Raw genomic sequence first — 13,980 nt, forward strand, 5'->3', positions numbered from 1 at the left:
TTCACATCTCTTTAACCTGTGTTTATTGCTCCCTCCACACACATTGTCTGCACCTTTAAGAACTGGCTGGATTTAGGGATTCGCATTCTAATCAGTATTCTGTAACTTGATGTTGTGTCGCTGTGCACTGTTTGAGAGCACATTTCCACTCCATCTGATGAAGGAGCAGCGCTGCAAAAGCTCATGGTATTTGCTACCAAATAAACCCATTGGACGTTACCCTGGTGTTGTGAGACTTCTTCCTGTGTTCACCCCAGTCCAACGCCGGCATCTCCACATCATTCTGCCATTGAGCCAGTGTCTAATCCAATTTACTACCTCCCCATGTATACCCAGCGACTGAACCTTTCTAACTAACCTCCCATGAGGGACCTTGTCAAAGGTCCTGCTGAAATACAGGTAGACAACATCCACTGCCTTCCCTTCATCCACTTTCCTGGTAACCTCCTCGAAAAACTCTGATAGATTGGTCAAACATGACCTACCTGATCAAGAAGGCAAATGGGATGTTGGCCTATATCGCGAGGGGGATAGAATATAAAAGCAGGGATGTCTTGATGCACCTGTACAGGGCATTGGTGAGGCCGCAGCTGGAATACTGTGTGCAGTATTGGTCCCCTTATATGAGGAAGGATATATTGGCATTGGAGGGAGTGCAGAGAAGGTTCACCAGGTTGATACCGGAGATGAGGGGTTTGGATTATGAGGAGAGGCTGAGGAAATTGGGTTTGTACTCGTTGGAGTTAAGAAGGATGAGGGGGGATCTGATGGAGACTTATAAGATAATGCGGGGGCTGGATAGGGTGGAGGCGGAGAGATTCTTTCCACTTAGTAAGGAAGTTAAAACTAGAGGACACAGCCTCAAAATAAAGGGGGGTCGGTTTAAGACAGAGTTGAGGAGGAACGTCTTCTCCCAGAGGGTGGTGAATCTCTGGAATTCTCTGCCCACTGAGGTGGTGGAGGCTACCTCGCTGAATATGTTTAAAGTGCGGATGGATGGATTCCTGATCGGTAAGGGAATTAAGGGTTATGGGGATCAGGCGGGTAAGTGATACTGATCCACGTCAGATCAGCCATGATCTTATTGAATGGCGGGGCAGGCTCGAGGGGCTAGATGGCCTACTCCTGCTCCTATTTCTTATGTTCTTATGTTCTTATGCACAAAGCCACGTTGACTCTCCCTAATAAGTCCCTGTTTTTCCAAATATTTGTAGATCCTATCCCTTATCACACCTTCCAATAACTTGCCCACCACCGACGTCAAACTTACTGGCCTATAATTTCCCGGATTTCTTTTGGAACCTTTTTTAAACAACAGAACACCATGAGCCACCCTCTAATCATCCGGCACCTCCCCCATGAATACTGACATTTTAAATATGTCTGCCAGGGCCCCCTGCAAGTTCAACACGAGCTTCCTTCAAGGTCCGTGGGAATACCCTGTCCGGTCCTGGGGATTTATCCACTCTGATCTGCCTCAAGACAGCAAGCACCTCCTCCCCTTTAATCTGTAAAAGTTCCATGACCTCCCTACCTGTTTGCCCTATTTCCGTAGACTCCATGCCCATTCCCTCAGTAAATACGGATGCAAAAAAAAACATTTAGTATCTCCTCCATCTCTTTTGGTTCCATACACAGTCTACCACTCTGGTCTTCAAGAGGACCAATTTTATCCCTCACTATCCTTTTGCTCCTAACATACCTATAGAAGCTCTTTGGATTTTCCTACACTCTGTCTACCAAAGCAACCTCATGTCTTCTTTCAGCCCTCCTGATTTCCCTCTTAAGTAGCTTCTTGCACTTTTTATACTCCTCGAGCATCTGATCTGTTGCTGCCTGTACATTTCATGCAACTCTCTTCCTCTTAATCAGTGTTACAATCTCCATCGAGAACCAAGGTTCCTTATTCCTATTGACTTTGCCTTTAATCCTGACAGGAACATACAAACTCTGCACTCTCAAAATTTCTCCTTTGAAGGCCTCCCACTTTCCATTTACATCCTGACCAGAGAACAGCCTGTGCCAATCCACACTTCCCAGATCCCTTCTCATTTCATCAAATTTGGCCTTTTTCCAGTTAAGAAGTTCAACCCGAGCACCAGATCTATCCTAATCCATGATCAGGTTGAAACTAATGGCATTATGATCACTGGATCCAAAGTGTTCCCTCACACTCACATCCATCACCTGCCTAACTCATTTCACAATAGGAGATCCAATATCACATCCTCTCTAGTTGGCACCTCTATATACTGATGTAGAAAATTCTCCTGAACACATTTTACAAACTCTACCCCATCTAAACCTTTAACAGTATGCGAGTCCAAATCTATATGTGGAAAATTAAAATCTCCTACGATCACAACTTTGTGTTTCTTGCAGTTGTCAGCTGTCTCTCTGCTGATTTGCTCCTCCAATACTCGCAGACTATTGGGTGATCTATAATACAACCCCATTAATGTGGTCATACCTTTCCTGTTTCTCAACTCCACCCATAGGGCCTTTGTTGACAAGCTTTCTAATCAATCCTGCTTGAGTACCGCTGTAATATTTTCCCTGACCAACAATGCCACCCCCCCCCCCCCCCCCCACCTTTTATCCCTCTGCCTCTATCCCACCTGAAACATTGGAACCCTGGAACATTGAGCTGCCAGTCCTGCCCCTCCTGTAGCCAGGTTTCTCTAATGGCTATAATGTCATATTTCCATGTGTCTATCCATGCCTTCAGCTCATCTGCCTTCCCCACAAACTCCTGGCATTGAAATAGACACACCTCAAAAGGTTATTTCCACCTCACTCAACCCTTCCATTTGTGATTTTACTTGAACTAACCTGTCTTTTTACCCCTGCTCCACTATCTGCTCTGGCACTCTGGTTCCCATCCCCCGGCAAATCTAGTTTAAACGCTCCCCAATAACACTAGCAAACCTCCCTGCAAGTTTATTGGTCCCCTTGTAGTTTAGCTGTAACCCGTCTCTCTTGTACAAGTCCCACCTGCCCCAGAAGAGGTCCCAATGATCCAAGAATTGGAAACCCTGCCCCCTATACCAGTTCCTCAACCACGTGTTCATCTGCCCAAGCATCCTACTCCTACCCTCACTGGCACATGGTACAGGTAGCAATCCAGAGATTACTACCTTTGGGGTCCTGCTTTTTAACTTCCTTCCAAGCTCTTTGTACTCACCCTTTAGGACCTCCTCACTCTGCCTACCTACGTCATTTGTACCGATGTGTACCACGACATCTGGCTGATCACCTTCCCACTTTAGAACGCTGTGCACGCGATTAGAGACATCCCTGACCCTGGCACCGGGGAGGCAACAAACCATGTGGGAGTCTCTGTTCCGACTACAGAACCTCCTGTCCGTACCTCTGACCATTGAGTCCCCTATCACTACTGCTCTCCTCTTCTTCCTCCCACCCTTTTGCGCTGTAGAACCAGATTCAGTATCAGAGGTCTGGCTGTCACAGCTTGTCCCAGGTAGAGCATCTCCCACAACAGTATCCAATTTAGTATACCTGTTGTGGAGAGTTATGGCCACAGTGGAACCCTGCTCTGCCTGTCCTTTCACATTTCCATTTCCTCTCCTTACAGTAACCCAATTTTCTGTGCTCTGCTGCTTAGGTGTAACTACCTCCCTAAAGCTACTGTCTATAAACTCCTCATTCTCCCAAATTAGATGGAGGTCATCAAGCTCCTGCTCCAGTTCCCTAACACACTTTCCTAGCAGCTGCAGTTGGATGCATCTTTTGCAGGTGTTGTCATCAGGGATACCGGAGGTCTCCCTGATCTCCCACATCCTGCAAGAGGAGCATTCCAACATCTTGCCTGGCATTTTTTTTTACTCTGGGGAAAAACAAGAATAAACTTTCTGGGGAAAAAAACCTACTCTCGATTTTGCCTGTTCTCGCCGAAGCCCATTGAGCCAAAGCCCTTCAGCTCTCACTCTGCTCCCTGCTCACTCCGCTGCCCGCCAAATCGTGTGGCCTGCTTCTAAACCTCACGCACGCTTAAAAAAAACTCCAAAAGTCCCTTCCCAGAACACCCCGCGGCCTACTTCCGGTTTACAGTTTGAAACTTTAAAAAATAAATATATCCTGCGAAAATGTAACTTAAAGGTCAATTTCTCACTCCTGCAACAAGTCGCTCCTCCTGAAATCGCTGCAGAAGAATTGTGAGGACGATCCTCCCAGGTAACTAGCTTTTATTAAAAAAACACTCCAAAAAACCCTTCCCTGAACACCCCGCGGCCTACTTCCGGTTTTACAGTTTGAAACTTTAAAAAATAAATAAAGCCCGCGAAAATGTAATTTAAAGGTCAATTTCTCACCCTCGCACTCCTGCAACAAATCATATTGAATGTGGAGCTCGCGTTGCGACTTCTCACATGTCCTATTCAATAATGAGATGTATTATGCGCTACCGACCTGATGTCGCCTATTTTAGGCAACTAACAATGTCAAACTCCTACCCCTTTGCCGCTTTCTGGCAAATCTAACATCGGTAAAGCCCTTCCCCATGCTAACCCAATTCCAAAGGCTGAGCCTGACTGTCATTTTCATCAATTTAATTTCACCCTTCGATAAATTGAAGATGGGATACAAGATGTCACAATTAGACAAAATGTAGCAGTTGATCATGTTATCAGTAAAATAGCGCGTCACGAGAATATCAGTAAATTAGCTCAAATGCCGGATGACCCTTGCCCAGTCTGGTATTTATCCGATACTTCATATCAAATGGATTCATATGAAAATGACCAGTTCCAATCTGACCACCCCCACCCCCTCCCCCACAGCTGCGCGGTCCCCATTCATTCAACGTCACGACCACTTTTCGCGGACTCGATTTATGGCGGATTGACAAACTATTCTCAGTTAACATGCACTCCCAGATCCGAGAAGAATAAGGAAAAGTACAGAGAAAAGTGCGTACAATCAGTTGAATTTAATCTGGCCCAGACTGGAGGGAGGAAAGGTTATAGATGTCATTGCACATGCAGATAGTTCAAGATGGATGTTGGATGTCACCTCGTCTTTATTCCAGAATAATGTGAAAGATTCCTGGAATAGTGTTTGCTAGCAACGTTCCAAAGTTAAAGAGTTATTATGGTCATGGCATGATTCCTTTCAGGTGCATTAGGGACTGGTGAAATGATGAAGAGATACGCTTTGACTACTGTCAAAGTTCATCGGCCTCACGTTCACCAATAAATTCTGGTCTTGAAATGTTGAAAATCAGTGAAAACTTCGCAGGAAGTAAACTTCAAAGTAGTACTAACGGAATGGACCGAATTATTGATTCCCATTGTTCAAATTTTCTTGTTTTCCGGACGAGAACAGCAAGTTGCAATCAGTGAATCTCCATTCTTGAATCTAACACAACATCGCACATGATATCTAATTCATAAACGTATCCTGTCTGTTGTTATTAATGCAAATTAATACAATTAATTCCAGATTGGAATTGTCCACAAAGCTACAGGATTGAGACAATTACAATATCATTGTCAGGCTCAACGATTATAGCTGTAATGAGAGATTGGATAGGCGAGGACTGTTTTCCTTAGGAAAAAGGAGGATCAGACTGACCTAATTGGGAGTTGTAAAGTTTCGAGACGCCGATATAGGGCAGACAGGAAAGATTTGTTTCTGCTCGAGGACATAGATTTAAGATGGATTTCTTTCCGCTAGGGAGCATAGATATAAGCCAATCAGTAGAAGGATCAGAGGGCGAAGGAGTGAAAGCATTTTCACCCAGTTGGTGGTGAGCGTCTGGAGTTCACTGCATAAATTGAGGGTGAAATACTCAATTTATTTAAAATTTACTTGGATCTGAGCCTGACATGAGGTAATCGTTAGGGCAATGGAACCAGTGCTGAAAATGATGATTCGAATAAGCGCCTAGTTTTTCCCCCCTCTTTTGTTATCAGCACAGGCGTGATTGGCTCAATGTCCTTTTTCTGCACAGCAGCATTTCTTTGTTTCTATGGTTTTATGCTGCTAAATTTTGGCACAGGCCCACAGGCCAAAAACGATCAAGCCCCGATTCCATCTTATAATGATGTCTAGTCAGTTACGCTATCTTAATATCTTGCATTCAGCAACGCTGCCATTTACCGGTCCAGGCAGCGGGCGATCGAGGGGGCCGTCCATCCTGACTGTCTGCCCCTCTACCGTGGCTACGTTCGTGGCCAGGTGTCCCTGGAGAGGGAGCATGCGGTGTCCACGGGCGGGGTTGACGCCTTCCGCGCCCGCTGGGCACCGCAGGGGTTGGGGTGCATTTTTGACCCTAATAATCACATTTTAATTTGATGTTTTTAAGTTTCCTTTGTACTTTGAGTTCTGTTCGGTCTGTTCCCCCTCCCTTTTGGGGAGCTGCCCCTTTTACTTTGTCCTGATTTAATCTGAGTTTGTTTATTTGGTTTGACCTATAAGAGGGCAACGCTGCCATTTACTGGTCCAGGCAGCGGGCGATCGAGGGGGCCGTCCATCCTGACTGTCTTCCCCTCTACCGCGGCTACGTGTGTGGCCAGGTGTCCCTGGAGAGGGAGCATGCGGTGTCCACGGGCGCGGTTGACGCCTTCCGCGCCCACTGGGCACCGCAGTGGTTGGGGTGCGTTATCGACCCTAATAATCACATTTTAATTTGATGTTTTTAAGTTTCCTTTGTACTTTGATTTCTGTTCGGGCTGTTCCCCCTCTTTTTTGGGGAGCTGCCCCTTTTACTTTGTCCTGACTTAATTTGAGTTTGTTTATTTGGTTTGACCTAAAAAGAGGGCAACGCTGAATTAATCTTTGTTAAGTTTGTTGTTGGGAAACGGGCGACACGGACAGAATCAGATTCTCCCTCATTAACCTGGTGGTTGTTATCATGAGCGTTGATGCACTGCAATCGAAGGAACTGAACCAATTAATATATTGTTTGCAGTTAATTTATGACCCATTTACATTCCTTGTCTTCCAGTTTTAGGAAGGCAGATACATAACCTTTACGTTTAACCTAACGATATATTCCCCTTCCCGGTTGTTTCAATTTTTAAAAATAGAACAGGTCTAACACAGGCTATTTCGGTTTCGTTAACTTAGGTCACTGCCTATGTATTTATTGATATTGCCTTGGGTGATTTGACAGTCAGTTGTATGGCGGTATCGTCACGTTGTGGGCGGCACGTTGGCACAGTGCTGGGCATTGCTGCCTCATAGCGCCGAGGACCCACGTTCAATTCAGGTTACTATCTGTATGGAATTTATACATTCTCCCTATGTCTGCGTGGTTTCCCCGGGGTGCTCCGGTTTCCTCCCATACTCCAAAATGCACGTGTTAATTGATTGGCCATGCTAAATTGTCCCTTAGTGTCAGAGGGACTAATGGTGTAAAAACGTGGGTTTATGGAGGCAAGGCCGAGGAGGGATTGTTGCTGGTAAAGGCTCGATGGGCCAAATGGCCTCCTTCTGCATTATAGTAGTTCTATCAAATCCAGCGACCCAATGTAAAATCTTGGGATCTAAGTCCCAATCCCAACATTCAGATGAATAAATCACAATTCAATTACAAACACTGGAATTAAAAGTCTAATAATGACAGTGTATGTCATCAGAATGTATCTGGTTCATTCTTGTCTTTAGGGGAGGAAACCTACTTTCCTTACCGAGTGCAGCCAACATTTACTTCAGGATCAACAACAATTTGAAAGGTAGTTAGGAAGTTAGAAACCACTTGACTTATATGTGTTGGAGCTGTTTCAAGTTTCTACTGGGAGCATTATGGATATCCGTCAACCAATAATGGCTCCAACTGCCTCCTCACAGTCGATTCCCAGCTTTGGTCACTGTCTGTGCATAGTCTGCACGTTCTCGCCGTGTATGCATGGGTTTCCTCCAGGTGCTTCGGTTTCCTCCCACCATCTGAAAGACGTGCTGGTTAGGCGCATTGGCCACGCTAATTTCTCCCTCAGTGTACCCGGACATGCGCCTGAGTGCAGCGATCAGGAGATTTTCACAGTAATTTCATTGTAGTGTTAATGTAAGCCTACTTGTGACAATAATAAATAAACTTTAAAAACTGGTTCTGCAGTTGAAGGAGGCTGTAGGTGGGGTTACCAGCTGCAGGATTCTTTCGAGATCGTTGATCTGATCTGATGCCATGATACTTTAGGGAGTCTAGGGTCAAATTTGCGGCCAGCCACGGAAACGTACGCAATGACCGCCATCTCTGGTTCATCTGTCTTGTCGTTAGGGTAGGGCATACCTGACTGGTACCTCGCACAGTGTTCGTGAGCTATGATTCCGGGAGTGTGAAAATGTTGGAAAGTTGCTTGAATCTGCATGAGAGCTCTCCCAAATTAACACAAGCCCCCTGATGTTAATACCGAGAAATTTGCAAGACTAAGAAGATTGGGTGTGCCACTGTCACTTCCAGTACCGAGGTCCATTTAGACTTCGCATTCACTTAAATCAACTGAATGGCTTCTTAGCCATTTGAGAATAAGCCACATTTTTCTGTGTCTGTCACACGAATTAAAGATGGCAGATTGCCTTTGTCAAAGATGCATTACTTATCCAGATGGATAGTGGTCGGCTTTCATCTCAATTTAAATTCGAATAGCTGCTGAATGGGATTCGAACCCGTGTGATAAGAGCGTTAGTATGGCTGTCTGAATTACTGCTGCATTATCACTACACCACCGCCTTCCTCGTGTGTCCCTTCATTGATCAAACGTCTCCAGTCATCGTGAAATGTTATTGGACTGAGCTAATAATAGAACATAGAAAAGCTAAAGCACAAACAGGCCCTTCGGCCCACAAGTTGCGCCGAACATGTCCCTACCTACTATTGTAAGAAAAGGGAGAACCAGCCGCGGATAACGAAGGAAATAAAGGAGAGTATTAAAATAAAAACAGCTGCGTACAGAGTGGCCAAAAATAGTGGAGAAACAAGTGATTGGGAAAAATTTAAGAAACAACAAAGAGAGACTAAGAAAGCGATAAAGAAAGGAAGGATAGACTATGAAGCTAGGCTAGCAATTAATATAAAAAATGATAGTAAAAGTTTTTATAAATATATAAAAAGGAATAGAGTGGCTAGAGTGAATGTTGGACCCTTGGAGGACGAGAGGGGGGAGTTAATAGTGGGAAATGAGGATATGGCTGAGTCTTTAAATAAGTTTTTTGTGTCGGTCTTCACGGTGGAGGACACAAATAATTTGCCAAATATTAACGATAGAGGGTTGGCAGCAGGAGAAATACTTAATACGATTAATGTTACCAGAGAGGCAGTGCTGGGTAGACTAATGGGACTGAAGGTGGACAAGTCCCCGGGTCCGGATGGAATGCATCCCAGGGTATTGAAAGAAATGTCAGAGGTAATAGTGGATGCGTTAGTGATTATTTATCAAAACTCGTTGCATTCTGGGGTAGTGCCGGTTGATTGGAAAACGGCTAATGTTACGCCGCTGTTTAAAAAAGGAAGGAGACAAAAGGCGGGTAACTATAGGCCGGTCAGCTTAACGTCTGTAGTAGGGAAAATGCTGGAATCCATTATTAAAGAGGAGATAGCAGGGCATCTGGATAGAAATGGTTCGATCAATCAGACGCAGCATGGATTCATGAGGGGAAAGTCGTGCTTGACGAACATGTTGGATTTTTATGAAGATGTGACTAGGGCGGTTGATGGAGGAGAACCGGTGGATGCGGTGTTTTTGGATTTCCAAAAGGCGTTTGATAAGGTGCCCCATAAAAGGCTGCTGAAGAAGATTAGGGCACACGGAGTTGGGGGTAGTGTGTTAAAGTGGATTGGGGACTGGCTATCCGACAGGAAGCAAAGAGTCGGAATAAATGGGTGTTTTTCCGGTTGGAGGAAGGTAACTAGTGGCGTGCCGCAGGGATCGGTACTCGGGCCGCAACTGTTTACCATTTATATAGATGATCTGGAGGAGGGGACGGAGTGTAGGGTAACGAAGTTTGCAGACGACACAAAGATAAGTGGAAAAGTGAATCGTGTGGAGGACGGAGAAGATCTGCAGAGAGATTTGGACAGGCTGAGTGAGTGGGCGAGGATATGGCAAATGGAGTATAACGTTGATAAATGCGAGGTTATACACTTTGGAGGAAATAATAACAAATGGGATTACTATCTCAATGGAAACAAATTAAAACATGCTACCGTGCAAAGGGACCTGGGGGTCCTTGTGCATGAGACGCAAAAGCCCAGTCTGCAGGTACAACAGGTGATCAAGAAGGCAAATGGGATGTTGGCCTATATTGCGAGGGGGATAGAATATAAAAGCAGGGATGTCTTGATGCACCTGTACAGGGCATTGGTGAGGCCGCAGCTGGAATACTGTGTGCAGTATTGGTCCCCTTATATGAGGAAGGATATATTGGCATTGGAGGGAGTGCAGAGAAGGTTCACCAGGTTGATACCGGAGATGAGGGGTTTGGATTATGAGGAGAGGCTGAGGAGATTGGGTTTGTACTCGTTGGAGTTTAGAAGGATGAGGGGGGATCTTATGGAGACTTATAGGATAATGCGGGGGCTGGATAGGGTGGAGGCGGAGAGATTCTTTCCACTTAGTAAGGAAGTTAAAACTAGAGGACACAGCCTCAAAATAAAGGGGGGTCGGTTTAAGACAGAGTTGAGGAGGAACTTCTTCTCCCAGAGGGTGGTGAATCTCTGGAATTCTCTGCCCACTGAGGTGGTGGAGGCTACCTCGCTGAATATGTTTAAAGCGCGGATGGATGGATTCCTGATCGGTAAGGGAATTAAGGGTTATGGGGATCAGGCGGGTAAGTGGTACTGATCCACGTCAGATCAGCCATGATCTTATTGAATGGCGGGGCAGGCTCGAGGGGCTAGATGGCCTACTCCTGCTCCTATTTCTTATGTTCTTATGTTCTTACTAGGCTTACCTATAATAATCCATCTTACGAACTTCCATGAACTTATCCAAAAGTCTCTTAAAAGACCCTATCGAATCCACCTCCACCACCACTACCAGCAGCCAATTCCACGCACCTACCACCCTCTGAGTGAAAAACTTGCCCCTAACATCTCCTCTGTACCTACTCCCCAGCACCCTAAACCTGTGACCTCTTGTGGCAACCATTTCAGCCCTGGGTAAAAGCCTCTGAGAATCCACTCTATCAATACCTCCCAACATCTTATACACCTCTATCAGGCCGCCTCTCATCCTTCGCCTCTCCAAGGAGAAAAGACCTAGCCCTCTCAACCTATCCTCATAAGGCATGCCACCTAATCATAGAAATCATAGAAATCCATACAGTAGAGAAAGCGGCCATTCGGCCCGTCGAGTCTGCACCGACCACAATCCCACCCAGGCCTTACCCCCATATCCCTACATATTTTACCCGCTAATCCCTCTAATTTACGCATCCCAGGACCCTAATGGGCAATTTTAGCATGGCCAATCAACCTAACCCTTTGGACTGTGGGAGGGAACCAGAGCACTCGGAGGAAACCCATGCAGACACGAGGAGAATGTGCAAACTCCACACAGACAGTGACCCAAGCCGGGAATCGAACCCAGGTCCCTGGAGCTGTGAAGCAGTGGTGCTAACCACTGTGCTACCATGCCGCCCTTTCCAGGCAACATCCTTGTAAATCCCCTCTGCACCCTTTCTATGGCTTCCACATCCTTTCTGTAATGAGGCGACCAGAACTGGGCACAGTATTCCAGGTGGGATCTGACCAGGGTCCTATACAGCTGCAGCATTATCTCCCGATTTCTAATCTCAATTCCTCTATTGATGAAGGCCAATATTCCATATGCCTTCTTAACCACAGCCTCTACCTGTGATGCTGCTTTGAGCGTCCTCTGAACCCGGACCCCAAGATCCTTCTGATCAACCACACTGCCAAGCGTCTTACCCTTAATATTATATTCTTTCATCCTATTCGACCTGCCAAAATGAACCACCACATGCTTATCTGGGTTGAAGTCCATCTGCCACTTCTCCGCCCAGTCTTGCATCTTATCTATGTCCTGTTGCAACTGCTGACATCCCTCTACGCTATCCACAACACCACCAACCTTTGTGTCATCAGCAAACGTGCCAACCCATCCTTCCACTTCCTCATCCAGGTCATTTATAAAAGTCACAAAGAGCAAGGGTCCCAGAACAGATCCCTGGGGCACTCCACTGGTGACCGACCTCCATGCTGAAAAAGATCCATCTACAACTACTCTTTGCCTTCTGTGGGCAAGCCAATTCTGAATCCACAAAGCAATGTCCCCTTGTATCCCATGTCCCTTCACTTTCTCAATAAACCTTGCATGGGGCACCTTATCAAACGCCTTGCTGAAATCCATATAAACTACATCTACCACTCTTCCCTCATCTATGTGTCCAGTTACACCTTCAAAAAATTCAATTAGGCTCATAGGGCATTATCTGCCTTGGACAAAGCCGTGCTGGCTATTTCTGATCATACTACTCCTCTCCAGATGTTCATAAATCCCGCCTCTCAGGATCTTCTCCATCAACTTACCAACCATTGAGGTTAGACTCACGTTCCAATGAGACAGGGGAGTTATGGTAGGTTACAGGAACCATGGTGCACGAAAGCTGTAACGAATTTAGTCAAGAAGAAAAGAAAAGCCAACAAAAGGTTCAGGGAGCTAGGTAATGTTAGAAATCTAGAAGAGTATATGACTAGTAGAAACGAACTTAAGAGGGAAATTAGAAGAGCAAGAAGGGGTCATGAGAAGGCCTTGGCAGACAGGATAAAGGAAAACCCCAAGGCATTCTACAAGTGTGTTAAGAGCAAGAAGATAGGATGTGAAGGAGTAGGACCTATCAAATGTAACGGTGGGAAAGTCTATATAGAACCAGTAGAAATAGCAGAGGTCTATAATTTCCTGGGCTATCTCTGGCTCCCCACCTTCCCACTTCAGGATTTCTTGGAAACAGTCAGAAACATCCCTGATCCCAGCACCAGGGAGGCAAACCACCAACTGCGTTTCTCGACTTCCTCCACAAAAACGCCTGTCTGACCCCCTCACTGTAGAATCCCCTATCACCACTGCCTTCCTCCTCCTTTCCTTACCCTTCTGTTCTGCAAGGCCCGCGCCGGAGGCACGGCCACTGCTCCTTCCACTCGGTGGGCTGTCCACCCCAACAGTACTCAAACAAGAGTGTTTATTTTTAAGGGGCACAACCACTGGGGTACTCTCTACCACCTGACTTTTCCGTTTCCTGACTGTGACCCACTTGCCTGCTTCTTGTGGCCCCGGTGTGACCACCTGCCAAGAACTCCTATCTGTCACCTCCTCGTTTTCTCTGACCAGCCGAATGTCCTCCAGCTGCAGCTCCAGTTCCCTAACTCGGTCCCTTAGGAGCCGTAGCTCGACGCACCCTGCGTAGATATGCACTTCTGGGAGGCGAGGAGCCTCCACGATCTCCCACATCCGGCACTGAGAACACCAAGCTGACTTCACATTCATAATGCCCCTTTTCCTCAGATTCCACAGGGAAAGAACTAAGGTTTAAAAGTAGGGGGGGGAAATTTTTTCTTTAAACCTACCCTCCCTCGCCCGTTTCCTCCTAAGCCCGTTGAGCCAAAGCCCTTCAGCTCTCACTCTGCTACCTGCTCACTCCGCTGCCCGCTACAACGCTGCCCGCTGAATAGTGCGGCCTGCCTTTTAAAACCTCGTGCACTAAATGACCCCTTCCCAGGCCACCCCGTGGCCTAATAATCAATGGAAACCCCAAATGTTCGGTGAAACAAGGAAAGTTTAGTCAGCACAGATCATTCAAAAATCAATGATACTGAGATCCTTGATTGGAGGTGATAAAGTCGAACTGAATTGCTTCGTCGCGCCTGAGAAATGTCAGTTTCACCGGTTGGTTTGCTTGGACAAGCGTGGAAACTCCTGACTGTTAGGTTCGCACCATCCGTTCTTCCAATTGGATACCCGGACAAGTTCTTTATCTTCAACAGTGGCGGTCCACACATAC

At 46.1% G+C, this 13,980-nt stretch overlaps 1 protein-coding gene across 1 annotated transcript in view; it reads right to left on the reverse strand.

The window, feature by feature from the left end:
• Positions 1–13,430, reverse strand: part of LOC144485317 (scavenger receptor cysteine-rich domain-containing protein DMBT1-like) — a 118,091-nt gene extending 104,661 nt beyond the window's left edge. The window contains exon 1 of the mRNA XM_078203521.1: positions 13,290–13,430. Coding sequence (XP_078059647.1) covers positions 13,290–13,430 — 141 coding nt within the window. The remainder of the gene's footprint in view (positions 1–13,289) is intronic.
• Between the last annotated feature and the right edge of the window lie 550 nt (positions 13,431–13,980).

This window comes from Mustelus asterias, chromosome 3, assembly GCF_964213995.1.
Source record: "Mustelus asterias chromosome 3, sMusAst1.hap1.1, whole genome shotgun sequence".
Classification (NCBI taxonomy): domain Eukaryota; kingdom Metazoa; phylum Chordata; class Chondrichthyes; order Carcharhiniformes; family Triakidae; genus Mustelus; species Mustelus asterias.